The sequence below is a fragment of the Ambystoma mexicanum genome, chromosome 13, assembly GCF_040938575.1.
Source record: "Ambystoma mexicanum isolate Mex_15411 chromosome 13, UKY_AmexF1_1, whole genome shotgun sequence".
In the NCBI taxonomy this organism is placed as follows: Eukaryota; Metazoa; Chordata; class Amphibia; order Caudata; family Ambystomatidae; genus Ambystoma; species Ambystoma mexicanum.
Window position 1 is genome coordinate 721,510,790 of NC_090938.1, and position 15,666 is coordinate 721,526,455.

Genomic DNA, 15,666 nt, shown 5'->3' on the forward strand with positions numbered 1-15,666 from the left:
AAAAACAAACGTGTACTGTTGTGTTTGAGCCATAGAGGTCCAAATGCATACTAATGCAGCAAGGGTGGGCTTGAACCTGTGGCTGCTTAGAATCTCTGGCCAGGCCCACCTAAAGCCCCGGCTGCAGCATGTATAGCTGCTAGGAATATGCAAACAGCACGTAACAAGAGGATCACACCTGCATTCACTTAAGCTTGGAAACATATCTTGCATTGTGTTTTGATTGGCTGAATGTAACAGAGGGAAATGTATGGAGATGAATCCTTGGAATGGAGGTGCACAGCTCGCACCCTGCGAGCGTGAAATGTATGGAGATTAATCCTTGGAATGGAGGTGCACAGCTCATACCCTATGAGCAGGAAATGTATGGAGATGAATCCTGGGAATGGAGGTGCACAGCTCGCACACTGCGATCGGGAAATGTATGGAGATGAATCCATGGAAAGGAGGTGCACAGCTCGCACACTGCATGCCAGGCTCCTTTTAAGGGGAAATGTATGGAGATGAATCCATGGAAAGGAGGTGCACAGCTCGCACACTGCGTGCCAGGCTCCTTTTAAGGGGAAATGTATGGAGATGAATCCTTGGAATGGAGGTGCACAGCTCGCACACTGCGCGCCAGGCTCATTTTAAGGGGAAATGTATGGAGATGAATCCTTGGAATGGAGGTGCACAGCTCGCACACTGCAAGCAAGGCTCATTTTAGCAACTGGAGGCCTTTGGGAAGTGAAAGCAGCAGGGAAGAGCCAACTGAAGCTTAAAATGAAACGTAATGTATACGAATTATTATTGTGCTATATAACAGCCGTATACAAAAAATACAAATGATCGAGTTATGTTCTTCAAAATACACTTAAGTGCATCAAATGGTTCCCATTAACTGCTGCTCCCAAAAGTCGGGGTGCATCAATCCATGGACCACCGGCAACATGTAGACTACCTTTTCTTTTTTTAAATGTATTTTTGGTTAAAATCATAAACTTTATACATTACTATGTAAAACCAGATCACAGATATCCTTGAAATACAATCAACAAATAAAATAATAAACAATATCGCGAGTTCATCAATTCTAATTAAAGTTAAGATAGATATAAAAGCATACACAGTAACTACACATGTGCACTATGACATCATGGATATGTTTCTGCAAATATATAGTTCACAAGTGAAAGGCTGTTGGTCTATGACGTCAGGGGGGCCTGCCCGTTGCAAGTTCCAATCTGAGGCTGGGGCGGACACAGCCTTTCATCTTCCTGACTCTCATGAATTGAGTAGCATTACATTGGGTAGTAATAATACCCGTTACTAGGGCACTTCAAAGTAGCGAGAAAACCAACACGAAGAAGTGATGTGTAAGAACACAAATCAATGCCTTTCTTGCTCCTCGTCACCACCAGTATTGTTTTGCCCATTTTTCTTTCCCTGCTGAAGGAAAAGACTCTACGGGTGGCATTGCAGGTGTGGTCGCAATAAAGTGTTATTTTAAATACTTCTCATTTTCAAGATACCACCTACCTACAGGATGATGGTATCTCTTGGCAGGTTTAGGGAATGGGGTGTTGAGGAAATAAGGGCTCCAGGCAGCAGTGATGAAGAAACAGTAATTTATTTCATTACAGCAACAGCGGCCTATGAGAGTCAAGTGCCAACATGGCTCTCTCCCTGCACTCTGAACTGTAACCCATCAACATTCTTAGAATAACATTCTTAGAACTTAATGAGCTCATAGTGCAGCTCAATGCTTAACTAGGATCTGGTAATACATTTTTATGAACTTGTTTTAACTTACAATTACATCATAATAGGTGTCTTGAAATGTTGACGTCTGAATAGGGTGACCAGACGTCCCGGTTTTCCCAGGCAGTCTGGGGAAATCGCCCTGCGTCCCGGGGTCCTGGGAGTTTTTTCATTTTAAAAACCCTGTCCGGAGTTTCAAGGGTGGGTGCCTACAGTCGAAATCTCGAAATCGGGTCCCAGCGCAACTCTTCCTGAGCAAATGGGGGTGTGAAATGGGGGTGCCCCCATTTCCTCCCCTGCCCCTCCCCGGTGCTCTGGTGCAATGAGAGTGTGCCTGTGAGCACACCCGCCCCCCGCAAACCGCCAGCAACATAGAAGTAGGACTACCGTTTTATTTGTATTTACAGTAGTCCTACTTCTATGTCTATGGCCTGTCCCGGGTTTTTGTTTTTTAAATCTGGTCACCCTACGTCTGAAGAGTAAATGCTCGCTCAGAATGCTGAGTGAAACCTCTATGGCACCCTCCCAGTGGTGCATCCAGATCAACATTAACACAGGCAGGCCCATTTGGCACGAGGGCCGTTTGCACATCGGCTGCAATGTTAGCTGCTTCCAAATGACCCTTGCTCCAAAAGGCTTGCGGCGAATTGGCTTTCGCGCCATTTTGGCCGTGTCAAAAAGGGCTCTGTGGCCAAAACAGCCAGATCCAAACATCTGCGCCAAAACGCGGTGTACCGTTAACGCGAAAGAAATAGCGCGCGCATAAGCTCACGATTAATAACCAAGTAAAGTGGCTTTAGGTCCAAATACATTAGCTATAAAATATATAAGTGAAATTCCAAAGGACAGTAAACATCATTGAAGAAATGACTCATCACCAAGAGCCTATAGCAGGAGATTATGTGATAAACAAGGGGGGACGGATGAGCCGACAAAACTCTTGATCAAAAGAACAGTGCCCCTCCCTTTCAGATACAGGACAGTAACCAACACCCCCCACAAAAAAAAAAACAGAGGACAGTGTCCAAGCCCCCGTCCTCATTCCACCCGCCCCACTAAAAAGAGGCAAAAGTAGCCCGCACTTCTTAAACATCACATGACAGTTCCCGAAAGAAGCAATTGCTGACACACCCCCTTAACAATTCCCCCCAGAAGTAAACTACTGACAGCTGAGCCCCTCATAACAGACACTGCAAATACAAGCAGTGCCCCCTCCCCAATAAAGACAAGATCCCCCTGATCTTTATACACTGCTGGTCAGGGCCCCCAGTCCCCGGCGTCCACAGACACAGCCCCCCCCCTCACCTGCTGCCGGGCTCCGCTGCTGGCTGTCAGGCCTGTCCTGCCCCCGGGAGGATCCGGAGCCCCCCATCGACGCACCATGTATAGAAGTAGGGCCACAGGGTGCGGAGGAAGGAGGCCCCGGAGAAGGTGAAGAGCAGCGCCCGGTGCTGCGCATCGTAGACTGAGAGCCTGCCCGCCTCATAGTCCAGGAAGAGGCCCAGGACCCTGGGGGGAGCGCGGGGGGTCAGGCGGGTGTAAGAGGGGGAGGTGAGAGCCCAGTATTCACCGCCCAGGAGCAGCACTGCCCAGAGTCCCCCCTCAGGTGATGCTGTGAGCTGCTCCTTCCTGGGCAAAGACTCGTCACACACCCCCAGGGTCCAGCGTGTGCTGCCCTCCACCTCCACCTCCCAGTAATGCCTCCCTGAGCTCAGCCCCTCCCTACCCAGGACGATGCAGTATTTAGTGAATCTCTGGGGGGTGTCGGGCAGAGCCCGACCTCGGGCTCCGTATTTCACACTTCTCCCGTCCTCGGACACGATGAGTCGAGGATAAGCAGTGCCAGGATCCAGAGTCACCTCACCTGCAAGACAGAGAAGCAAGGCTCAGAAACCAGCCAATCACAACGCTCAGACAGCCTGTCAATCACACCACCTAGGACAGCACAGTCAATCACAGCGCATCCCCAGCATGTCAATCACACCAGCTGGGACAGCGCAGCCAATCACAGCGCACCCACAACCTGTCAATCACAGCTTCCTGTCGCCAGACACCTGTACAGGGAATTTGGCGTTGCTCGATTCTTAAATGAAACCCGAAGTGACCCCCAAATTCCAGAGATAATGTGATGAACTCTCCCCCCTCAAACACTTACAGTTCTCCACACTTCCTCATTCTCCATCTCCATCAGTCACCTTCATCTGAGGCTAAAGGGGGATATTCAGGTCTGCCAGTAATGGGGGGTTGGGAGGTGGGGGGATAAAAAAGAAGAAACAGAGAAGAACACAAGGAGGGAAGAAAGAGAGAGCCAGAGGTAGAGAGAGTGAGACAGCAGAGAAGAGAGGAGGCACTGACAGAACGGAGAGACAGACAATCTGCCTGCCTCTACTCTCCGCCCTCTGCAACTCATCCAGAACAGGACTGTGAGACTTGTCCTTGGCCTCAAGCCCAGGGACCGTATCTCTCCAGGACTGAAATCTCTACACTGGCTCCCAGTGGCTGCAAGGATTAAGTTCAAAACCCTCTGCATTGTCCACAAGGCCTTCTGGGGCCTGGGGCCAAAATACCTTCAACTCTCTCTTCCTAAATATCTTCCCTCTCGAGCTCTTCGCTCATCCGCTTCTAACTCCCTCAGAGTCAGCCGTTTCTCCAAGCAACGAGTTGGGGGTAGATCTCTGTCCGCGGCAGGGGCCTCCCTCTGGAACAGCCTTCCTGCCTCCCTGAAACTTGAGAAGAACCATCTCCGGGTCCGGAAGCACCTCAAAACCTTCCTCTTTGCTTCTGCTTTCTCTCCCCCTCTCCCCTGCTAAACTCCTGACTGAAATTGCACTGATTCTGCAACTGGGCCACTCTCACCGATCTCGGTCCTTGGCCCTGCCACTCTCCCCTTGCACTGCCTCCCTGGCAACCTCTGCACTGCGGGACTCTCTCTGTAACCCTACAGCCCCCCTTCCCAGCACTTGTCTGCACTTACCTTGCACTTGCCACCAGCTGGCCCTTATTGTTTATCTTGTTATTCTACTATCCCTGTACTGCACTTTCCCCTCCCCCTTTGACTTTGCACTTTTCCCTTCCCCTCTACCCATGCACTTGCGCGATCTGATTGACACCTGGCCTAGTAGGATCGTTGTCTGTCTTCCCTTTGTCCCCCCTCCCTGCCTTGTCGCGCCTTGAAACACTTGTGTATAGGCGCGTTACAAATGCCATATCATATCATATCATAGAGAAAGACTCAGAAAGATAGATTAAAAAACATTCAGAGAGAATTCTGACTGTGAATGTCGGACAGAATTAAAGCACTTTTGCAGAATAAAAAAAGAAAAGAGAGAGCGATAATGCCAGAGTGAGACAGGAACATGAAGGAAAGGATGAGTGGAAGAGAGAGACACATGAAGAGGGAGAGAGCAACATGCACATGATGAGAAGCAGAGAGAGGAAGAGAGGAGGGACAGTGAACAGGAGACAGGCAGAGGTGGAACAGAGAGAGACACTTATAATCCCTCTCATATTATTCTGAGAGAGTACCTCCCGCGAAGGCAGCCTTGTAATACTCTGAGAAAATCCCCCATCACCCTTCTCTTCCGGCATCTTTACGCACTTCACTCTCGGCCAGAGAGTGACCTGCAGCTCTGCCGAGCAATGGAAGTGAAGGGGTGAAGAGAGAGCAAAGAGACAGGCAGAGAGTAGAGGCAGCGACAGGTAGAGAACAAGACAAACACAGAGAGTGGGACAGGCAGCGATGAAAGAAAGAGAGAGATCAGAATGGAGGGGAGAGACCAAGCAGAGATGCGCATGAGAGAGAAACAGGAAGCAGAAAGAGACTAAAAGAGAAACAACAGGAAAAGAGCAACAGACTAACAGAGAGAAACAACAGGAAAGAGAGCCAGACTAACACAGAGAAACAGGAAAGAGAGAGACAGATTAACACAGAGAAACAACAGGAAAGAGAGACAGACTAACACAGAGAAACAACAGGAAAGATAGAGACTAATACAGAGAAACAACAGGAACGAGAGAGACTAACAGAAATGGGAAAGAGAGAGATGGACTAACAGAGAAACAGCAAAGAGAGAGAGAGACAGACTAACAGAGGGAAACAACCGGAAAGAGGCAGACTAACACAGTGAAACAGGAAAGAGAGGGACAGAGTAACACAGAGAAACAACAGGAAATATATAAACAGACTAACCCAGAGAAACAACAGGAAAGAAAGAGACAGACTAACACATAGAAACAACAGGAAAGAGACAGACTAACACAGAAACACGAAGAAAGAGAGACAGACTAACAGAGAAACAACAGGAAAGAGAGACTAGGGTATACAGAGTGAGCATGCTAGGCGGAGTAGAGAGGGAGACGAGGCACAGTAGAGCGAGGTGAAAAGGGACATAGAAAGAAGAGAAGACAAGCAAGAAAGACAGTGAGAGAGACAGAGAGAGAGACAAAATGACACAGAGGAACAGGAGAAAGAAAACAATTGTCAGGCTACACCTTGGCCGGCCTTTCTTCCGAGCTTGGAGAACTTGTTCTCTGCTCGCGGCTGCCATTTTTACTTCCAAGATGGCCGCTGCTAGTCATTCCGACCGTTTCATGCAGTCTAGACATTGCAGAAATTGCGGCAGTGGATATTTGGTTCCATGAGATGCTTCAGACCTCGCGTCTCACTGCTTGGTCGTACTTGCTCTGGTTAGTACCTTCCTGGCTCAGCGCATCCCTGTTCTAGCCTTCCTTGCATCCTGTTTCCCCCCTGGACCTGCCTTGTTCGTTTTCCCCTTGTCTGTCCATCCTCTTTGCCTTCCTCATTCCCTTCTGTGTTGGCGTTCATAAAGCCTTCCTCCTTCTGGTATTCCTCGCCTCCGAACTGGATCTGCCTCCCCTGCTTACTTCAAGCTCCATTACTTCTGGGACCTGCTCTGACATCTTGGACAACAGGTTTTTCCCCTTTAGGGTTTTTTCTCCTGGTATTGGGTGGTCTCCCCCCCGGGCCAGCCTACCCTGGGTTCTCTTCACTGGGCAGGGTGGCATCTGGGGAGGCTCGCTCCTTTCTGCATGAAACCCGAACCTCAAAAAAAGGCGTTAAGTCTTCTATCGAGAAGACGTCCTCACCCAAGTCTCCAAAGGTAAGCTCTGGTCCTCTGACCCCTAAATCTGAGAGAAATAGCAAAGAAAGAGACATTTATTGATGGGAGAACAAAAGAGAATTAGGGCGTGAAACTAACTGAGAAGGCCAGAGAAATACAGGCAAAGAGAAAGAGGGACGAAAAGAGAGCGACAGAGGAAGATCGGATGAGCGACAGAGGAGCATGGACAGAAACCTAACCAGGAAGAGACAAATGGAAATACAGAGAAAGGCATACAGCATGAGAGAGGGAGAGACTGTGACAGAGGAGATACTACAGTCCGGCAACGGGGAGGAAAACTAGGAAAAGGCAGAGGAGGCGGAAGAAAAGAAAACAAGGACACAAGAGAAGCAGAGAGAGAAGATGGAGAGAACGTGAGTGGGAGAGGAAGAACAAAGGGGCAGAGAGTGGGGAGAAACATAGCAAGAAAGAGACAGGCAGAGAGAAACACGGCAAGAATGAAAGACAGGCAGGGAGAAACACAGCAAGAAAGAAAGGTTAGCAGGCAGAGAAATGCAACAAAAAAGAAAGACAGGCAGGGAGAAACACAGCAAGAAAGAAAGATTAGCAGGAAGAGAAACCCAGCAAGAAAAAGCCAGACAGAGAGAAACCCAGCAAGAAAGAAACAGGCACAGACAAACACAGCAATGAAGAAAGGCAGGCATAGAGAAACACAAGAAAGAAAGGGAGAGCTACAAAGAGAGAAACACAGCAAGAAAGAAAGAGCGGCAGGAAGAAACAGCAAGAAAGAGAGACAGGCAGGGAGAAACACAGCAAGAAAGAAAGACAGGCAGAGAGAAACACAGCAAGAATGAAAGACAGGCAGAGAGAAACACAGCAAGAAAGAAAGATTAGCAGGCAGAGAAATGCAACAAAAAAGAAAGACAGGCAGGGAGAAACAGAGCAAGCAAGAAAGATTAGCAGGAAGAGGAACACAGCAAGGAAAAGTCAGGCAGAGAGAAACCCAGCAAGAAATAGAGACAGGCACAGAGAAACACAGCAATGAAGAAAGGCAGGCAGAGAGAAACACAGCCAGAAAGAAGGGGAGAGCTAGAAAGAGAGAAACACGGCAAGAAAGAAAGACAGGGAGCAAGCAGAGGAAAGATAGCAAAAAAGAAAGTTATGCAAAGAGAAACACAGCAAGAAATAAAGATAGGCAAAGAGAAATACAGCAAGAAAGAAACACAGGCAGACAGACAGAGGGGAAACACAGCAACAACGAAAGACAGGAAGCAGGAAGAGGGAAAGATAGCAAAAAAGAAAGGTAGAGAGAAAGACATCTAGACAAAGAAATACAGCAAGAAAAGAGGGAAAATGAGAGAAATACAGCAAGAAAGAAAGATAGACAGAAAGAGGGAAATGCAGCAAACTTCGAAAGACAGGAAGCAGGAAGAGGGAAAGATAGCAGAAAAAGAAAGGCAGAGAGAAAGAACAAGAAAGAAAAGTAGTCAAAGAAATACAGCAAGAAAAGAGGGAAAACAGAGAGAAATATAGCAAGAAAGAAAGACAGGCAGACAGAGAGAGAGAGAGAAACACAGCAAGAAAGAAAGACAGGCAGGCAGAAACACAGCAAGAAAGAAAGACAGGCAGACAGAGAGAAAGAAAGACAGGTGGACAGAGAGAAACACATCAAGAAAGAAAGACAAGCAGAGAGAAATAACAAGAAAGAAGGGTAGACAAAGGAACACAGGGAAAAACAGAGAAATATAGCAAGAAAGAAAGATAGGCAGGCAGAGGGATGCACAGCAACGCCGAAAGGCAGGGAGAGGGAAAGATAGCAAAAAAGAAAGGCGTAGAGAAAGAAGAAAGAAAGGCAGACAAAGGAATACAGCAAGAAAAGAGGGAAAATGAGAGAGAAATATAGCAAGAAAGAAGGATGGATAGGCAGAGGGAAACACAGCAACGATGAAAGACAGAAAGCAGGAAAAGAGAAAGATAGCAAAAAAGAAAGGCAGAGAGAAAGAACAAGAATGAAAGGTAGACACAGAAATACAGCAAGAAAAGAGGGAAAGTAGAGAGAAACAAAGCAAGAAAGAAAGACAGGCGGGCAGAGAGAAACACAGCAAGAAGAAAAGACAGGCAGAGAGAAAGAACAAGAAAGAAAGGTAGACAAAGAAATACAGCAAGAAAAAAGGGAAAAGCAGAGAGAAACAGCAAGAAAGAACAGGTAGAGAGAGAAACACAGCAATGAAGAAAGACAGACAGAGAGAAACACAGCAAGAAGAAAGATAGACAGCTAGAGGAGAAGATAGCGAGAAATGAAGAGAGCAACAGGCAAAGAGGAGCTATAGAGACAAGAAGGGTGAGAGAAAGACAAACACGGGCAGAGAGACAGGCAGATCGAGATGTAAAGGGTTGAGGCAGGAGGAGAGAAAGAGAAAGAAAACTTAGCAAGAGTGAAAAGCGGAGACAAAGGAGAGGGAGAGAAAACTGGACAGAGAAGAGAGTAAGACAAGCAGAATGCAGAGAGGAAGAAACAGAACAAAATGCACAGCAGTGAGGACGAGAGAAACAGCAGGAGAAAGAGTATAAAGAGAGATTAGCAGGGAGAGTGAGGGAAATGTGAAGAGGAAGAGTGAGTGGGAGAGAGAGAAAGCAGCAGGCAACGAGGACATAGAGGAAGAAGCAGGCAGAGTGGAGAGGGAGGCAGGTAGGAAACAGAGAGAGAGATGAGTAGGGAGAGTGAGAGGGAAATGTGAAGAGAAAGAGTGAGTGGGAGAGAAAGAGTGAGTCGGAGAGAGAGAGAAAGCAGCGGTCAACGAGGACAGAGAGGAAGAAGCAGGCAGAGTGGTGAGAGAGGTAGATAGGAAAGAGAGAGAGATGGGAGGAACATGAGGAAGAGGCAGGGAGGAGACACTGAGGCAGAGTGGTGAGAAAGGCAGCTTTGAGAGAGGTAGTAACAGGGGGACCAAGCGCAAAAGGCAGACAGGAGAGATGGGGAGCCAGAGAGGAGAGAGACAGGGGAGATGCAGAGGAGAGACAGAGACGCAGCGAGAAAGAAGCAGACAGGAGAGAGAGGCAGATCAAGATGTAAAGGGTTGAGACAGGGGGAGAGAGAAGGAAAACATTGCAAGAGAGAAAAGCAAAGACAGAGGAGAGGGAGAGAAAACTGGACAGAGAAGAGAGGAATACAAGCAGAACATGGAGAGGAAGAAACAGAAAAAAATAAACAGAGGTGAGGACGAGAGAAACAGCAGGAGACAGAGTACAAAGAGAGAGATGAGCCGAGAGAGTGAGAGGGACATGAAGAGAGGCCAGATAGAAATATGAAGAGAAAGCGTGAGTGGGAAAGAGAGAGAGAGAGAAATCAGCAGGCAACGAGGACAGAGAGGAAGAAGCAGGCAGAGTGGAGAAAGAGACAAAGAGAGATGGGAGGAACCTGTGCAAGAGCCAGTGAGAAGACACAGCGGCAGAGTGTAGGGAGGGGCAGCTTGGAGAGTGGTAGTAACAGGGTGATCAAGAGCAAAAGGCACAGTGGAGAGATGGGAAGCCAGAGAGGAGAGACAAGAAAGAGGCAATGAAGAGACAGACGCAGGGAGAAATAAGCAGACAGGATAGAGAAGTAGATAGGATAAATGAAGTAAGAGGAGGAACAAGAGGCAGAGGCACAGAGGAGAGGCAGTGAGCAACAAGCAGAGATGAGAGACGGAGCAACAACCAGAGATGAGAGGCAGAGAGACAGGGAGCAACAAGCAGAGATGAGAGACAGGGAGACAGAGCAACAAGCAGAAATGAGAGACAGACAGGGAGAAAGAAGCAGAGATGACAGAGAGACAGGGAGAAACAAGCAGAGATGAAAGACAGAGACATTGAGCAACAAGCACAGATGAGAGACGGAGTGACAGGGAGCAACAAGCAGAGCAGAGAGACAGGGAGCAACAAGCAGAGATAAGAGAAAGAGAGACAGGGAGCAACAAGCAGAGATGAGAGACAGACAGGGAGAAAGAAGCAGAGATGACAGAGAGACAGGGAGAAACAAGCATAGATGAAAGACAGAGACATTGAGCAACAAGCACAGATGAGAGACGGACTGACAGGGAGCAATAAGCAAAGAAGAGAGACAGGGAGCAACAAGCAGAGATAAGAGAAAGAGAGACAGGGAGCAACACACAGAGATGAGAGACAGGGAGCAAAAACCAGAGATGAGAGACAGGTAGCAACAAGCAGAGATGAGAGACAGGGAGCAGCAACAAGCAGGTGAGAGACAGAGAGACAGGGAGCAACAAGCAGAGATGAGAGGCAGGGAGAAAAAAGCAAAGATGAGAGGCAGGGAGCAACAAGCAGTGGTGCGAGACAGGCAGCAACAAGCAGAAATGAGAGACAGGGAGCAACAACCAGAGATGAGAGACAGGGAGCAACAGGCAGAGATGAGAGACAGAGAGAAAGAAGCAGAGAGAGACAGGGAGCAACAAGCAGAGATGAGAGACAAGGAGAAACAAGCCGAGATGAGAGACAGAGAAACAAGCAGAGGTGAGAGACAGGGAGCAATACACATAGATGAGAGACAGAGACAAGGAGAAACAAGCAGAGATATGATATGATATGGCATTTATAATGCGCCTATACACAAGTGTTTCAAGGCGCGACAAGGCAAGGGAGGGGGAACAAGGGGAGGAGAGACAACGATCATACTAGGCCAGGTGTCATTCAGATCGTGCAAGTGCATGGGAAGGGGGAAAGGGGAAAGTGGGGGGGGGCAGTGCAGGACATGGGAATAGAATAATAACGATAACTAAAAGTAACGGCCAGCAGAAGGCAAGTGCAGAGGTAAGTGCAGATATCAGGTGTCAGGTGCTGGTAGTGGAACTGAAGGGATACAGAAACAGTCCCCAAGTGTGGGGGATGTCAGGCAGGCAGTGCAGGTGTGTGTGACTAGCGGGGGAGGGACCTGGGCCCGGGATCAGAGGGTGGCCAGGTAACCAGTGCAGTTTCCGTTTCAGCCAGGAGGTCAGCAGGGGAGAGGAGGAGAGAAGGCAGAAGCAAAGAGAAAGGTTTTGAGGTGCTTCCGGAACCGGAGATAGTTCTCCTCAAGTTTCAGGGAGGCTGTTCCAGTGGGGAAAGCCCTAGCCGAAGAAAGAGATCTACCACCAACTTGTTGCTTGGAGAAGCGACTGACCGTGAGGGAGTTGGAGGCGGATGAGCGAAGAGCTCGAGAAGGAAGATATTTAGTAAGAGAGAGTTGAAGGTATTGACAACCCAGGCCCCAGAAGGCCTTGTGGACAATGCAAAGGTTTTTGAACTTGATCCTCACAGCCACTGGGAGCTATTGCAGAGATTTCAGTCCTGGAGAGATATGATCCCTGGACTTGAGGCCAAGGACAAGTCTTGCATGAGTTGCAGAGGACGGAGAGTAGAGGAAGGCAGATTTAGAAAGAGGCTGTTGCAGTAGTCAAGACTAGAGAGAACCAGAGCTCTGGAGACAGTGAGCTTCTGTGGGAAGGAGAGGAAAGGTAGAATACCTCTGAGGAGGTGCAGCTGGTAGTGTGACTTCTTAGAGACGTCAGAGATGTGAGGAGAGAAGGAGAGTGTGGAGTCAAAGATGACCCAAGGTTTTTAGCCTCACTGGTTGGAACAGGAGGAGGGCCAAGAGAGGCCGGGCAGAGAGCGACAGGAAAGGATGAAGCGGTTGTGATGATGAGGAGCATCTCAGTCTTACTGGCATTAAGACAGAGGTAATTGGCGGCAACCACTCCTGGATAGCAGACCGACAGTCAGAGATGAGAGACGGAGAAGAGGTAGCCTGAAAATGAGCTGAGTATCGTCTGCATAGCACTGAAAGTTAGGGCAGAGAGCGGCAATGCGGTGGGCAAGAAGTGCCAGGTGTAGGTTGAACAGCCAGGGAGAGAGTTTAGACCCATGGGGGACACCACAGGTAGAGAAAAAGATAGCAGAGAGGAAGGTCCCAAGTTGGACCAGTCAGAGAGGAAAGGGACAGAGAGACAGGGAGCAACACATAGAGATGAGAGACAGGGAGTAACAAGCAGAGATGAGAGACGGAGAGACAGGGAGCCACAAGCAGAGATGAGAGGCAGGGAGAAACAAGCAGGGATAAGAGACAGGGAGCAACAAGCAGAGATGAGAGACAGGGAGCAACAGACAGAGATGAGAGGCAGAGAAACAGGGAACAACAAGCAGAGATGGGATACAGAGAGACAGGGAGCAATAAGCAGAGATGAGAGCTGGAGAGTCAGGGAGAAACAAGCAGAGGTGAGAGACACATAAATGAGAGAGTGTGATGGGTGAATATGGACATCAAGAAAAATCAGCGGGGGAAAGGTTGGAAAGAAGGATGAAAAAGGAATGAAAAAGAGAATAAAAGAGCGAGAGAGTAGAGAAGAAAGAGGGCGGGTCATTTTGCAAAACCTTTGATGGGGAAAAAGTGTAAAGACAGGCATTACACATGAAATCCTGTCTTTTTTCCAATGTGTGGGATTTCATTTTTTTTGTTGAGGAGACTGGGGGCACTGAACGGAATAACACTGTCTTCATATATTCTTGCTCCACCCCATAAGATCACATGGTTTCACACCAGCACACAATTTCATGCTGGCATTAAACCAATGAATTCCTATGGACTCTGCCTGCTATTTACACCTGGTAAATGCAGGCGGATTCCACAGGAGCTCATGACCAATAACTCCTGCACTATTTCAATGTGGGATAAGACTCTGCTCGGCCCTTAAGCTCGGATATCTGTGTGATCATCCACAACAATGAGTCAAAGGAGGGCTCAATCCCCAATGAATCTGTTAACAAATAGAAAATAAGAGTAAAATGAAGGTGCATAAGAAAAAGGCTCATGCTAAATACCCTGATTTTAGTGGCAATCCAGCCTCACCAACAAGACTGGCTTGATTGATTCCAGCAAAAAGATTACTACCCTTGTGATCAAGGATCAGGGTTCATATGACACTCTACAATTAGAAAGAAATAAGACCAAAGTCTCTGCCTAATATCTCACCAAAGGGGGGCCAGAGCCAGGCTTCCAGGTAATGAGTCTAATTCTCTTTCTACTAGAGAATTTTGACTGTCAATACTAAACCCAACTCTCAGGTATTGCTTCTAGGTGACCTTAACCTTGGCCTACTCGACACCAAGGATCATCTGGCCTCTGAGGTCGCGATCACTTTAGCTAATTTAGGATTCCAACAGCACATCGACGAACCTACCCATATTAAGGGCAGAGCGCTCAATTGGATTACTGACCTCAATTGCAACACCACCATAAGCTCCAACCACGCTTGTGCCTGGTCCGACCACCACATCATCATCTTCCACCTACCAGCGACCAACCCTCTCACCACTCCCACGATAGCTCCAGCCATTCCCACAAGGAATAAAAAAGACATCACCAGGGACAAACTACTCCCACTCATCCTTCCTATCCTGAATAAATGTGTGTCCCAACATAACGACCCCACAGTCCCCACAGTCTTAGTAGACATCTTCAATCAAACACTGCTTAAAGCCATTGATAGCATAGCATCGCTTAAACTACGGAAAGCTAAACAACAAGCCCACTTGAATTCCTGGTTCACCCCGCAGCTAAGAGCCTTACGCAAACAAAAACGCAAGGCTGAATCACTCTGGAAGAACTACCCATATGACCCTAACAAAGAACGCCTCAGCATCACCACCCACAATTACAAGGAAGCGATTTTACAAGCCAAAAAGGAGACCTACAACCAACGTATCATACAAGCAGAATCCAACACTAAGGAGTTATTTAAAATCCTTAAAGAATTGGAAGCCCCCTCCCTCGCTCCCGACACCTGCACCAAAGACAGTAAATGGTGTAACAACATTCAAAAACGCTCTCCTTAATAAAATCACCACCCTGCAATCGAAAATGAATGGCAAACAAACTACCCTACTCACTAACCCCCCCCGCTAAACCTTACACCACTCCGACGGCCCCCTTTACTCACACCCCTTTTAGCTTCACCCCACTCACCATCCTCGAGGTCGAAAACATCATTCGCAATTTAAAACCCTCTAACTTCCAAGGTGACTCCTGCCCAGCACCTATCATTAAGGAAGCGGCACATGACCTCGCTCCTTTTATAACCACCTTCATCAACTCTTCATTCCTAACTGGAACGGTACCCAACAACTTAAAGGACGCGTGGGTTATCCCCCTCCTAAAAAAACAACTTTGGACCCCGAAACACCAACTAACTACAGACCTATTACCACTGTACCGTTCCTACTCAAAATACTTGACTGAGCAGCATACCTGCAGATTCAGAACTACTTAGAAACCAATAACCTCCTCGGCTCAAGACAACTGGTTTCAGACCCAAACACGGGACTGAAACAGCTCTTCTTGACCTCAAAACTCAAATTGAAGACCTTAAAGACAACGGTAAACTGGCCCTTCTATTACTACTGGACTTATCCGCTGCCTTCGACTTGGTCAATCACCAAATACTATGTCGGCACCTGAAGTCCGCTGCCCATTTCTCTGACAATGCATCCAACTGGATTAGATCATTCCTCGACAACAGGCACATGAGAGTTTTCTCACCTACCGCATCGGCCGACCCTACACCAATCCCTTGTGGAGTCCCGCAAGGGTCCTGTGTCTCCCCTACTCTCTACAATGTCTTCACCAAACCCTTATTTGATGTGCTTGACTATCTGGGCGTCACCTACACGAATTACGCTGATGACACCCAGATACTCATACCCATTACTGGTGACTACATTGTTGACTCTAAAGCCCTTAATGACATTTACCTTGTCATACAAGCATGGATGGCCCAGCACGAGCTGTGCCTCAACGATGACAAGACTGAGCTTCTCA

The 15,666-nt window shown here is 47.9% G+C and overlaps 1 protein-coding gene across 1 annotated transcript in view; it reads right to left on the reverse strand.

The window, feature by feature from the left end:
* Positions 1–13,505: 13,505 nt before the first annotated feature.
* Positions 13,506–15,666, reverse strand: part of LOC138520509 (E3 ubiquitin-protein ligase TRIM17-like) — a 219,552-nt gene continuing 217,391 nt past the window's right edge. The window contains exon 7 of the mRNA XM_069632863.1: positions 13,506–13,606. Within this exon, the coding sequence (XP_069488964.1) occupies positions 13,506–13,606 (101 nt within the window). The remainder of the gene's footprint in view (positions 13,607–15,666) is intronic.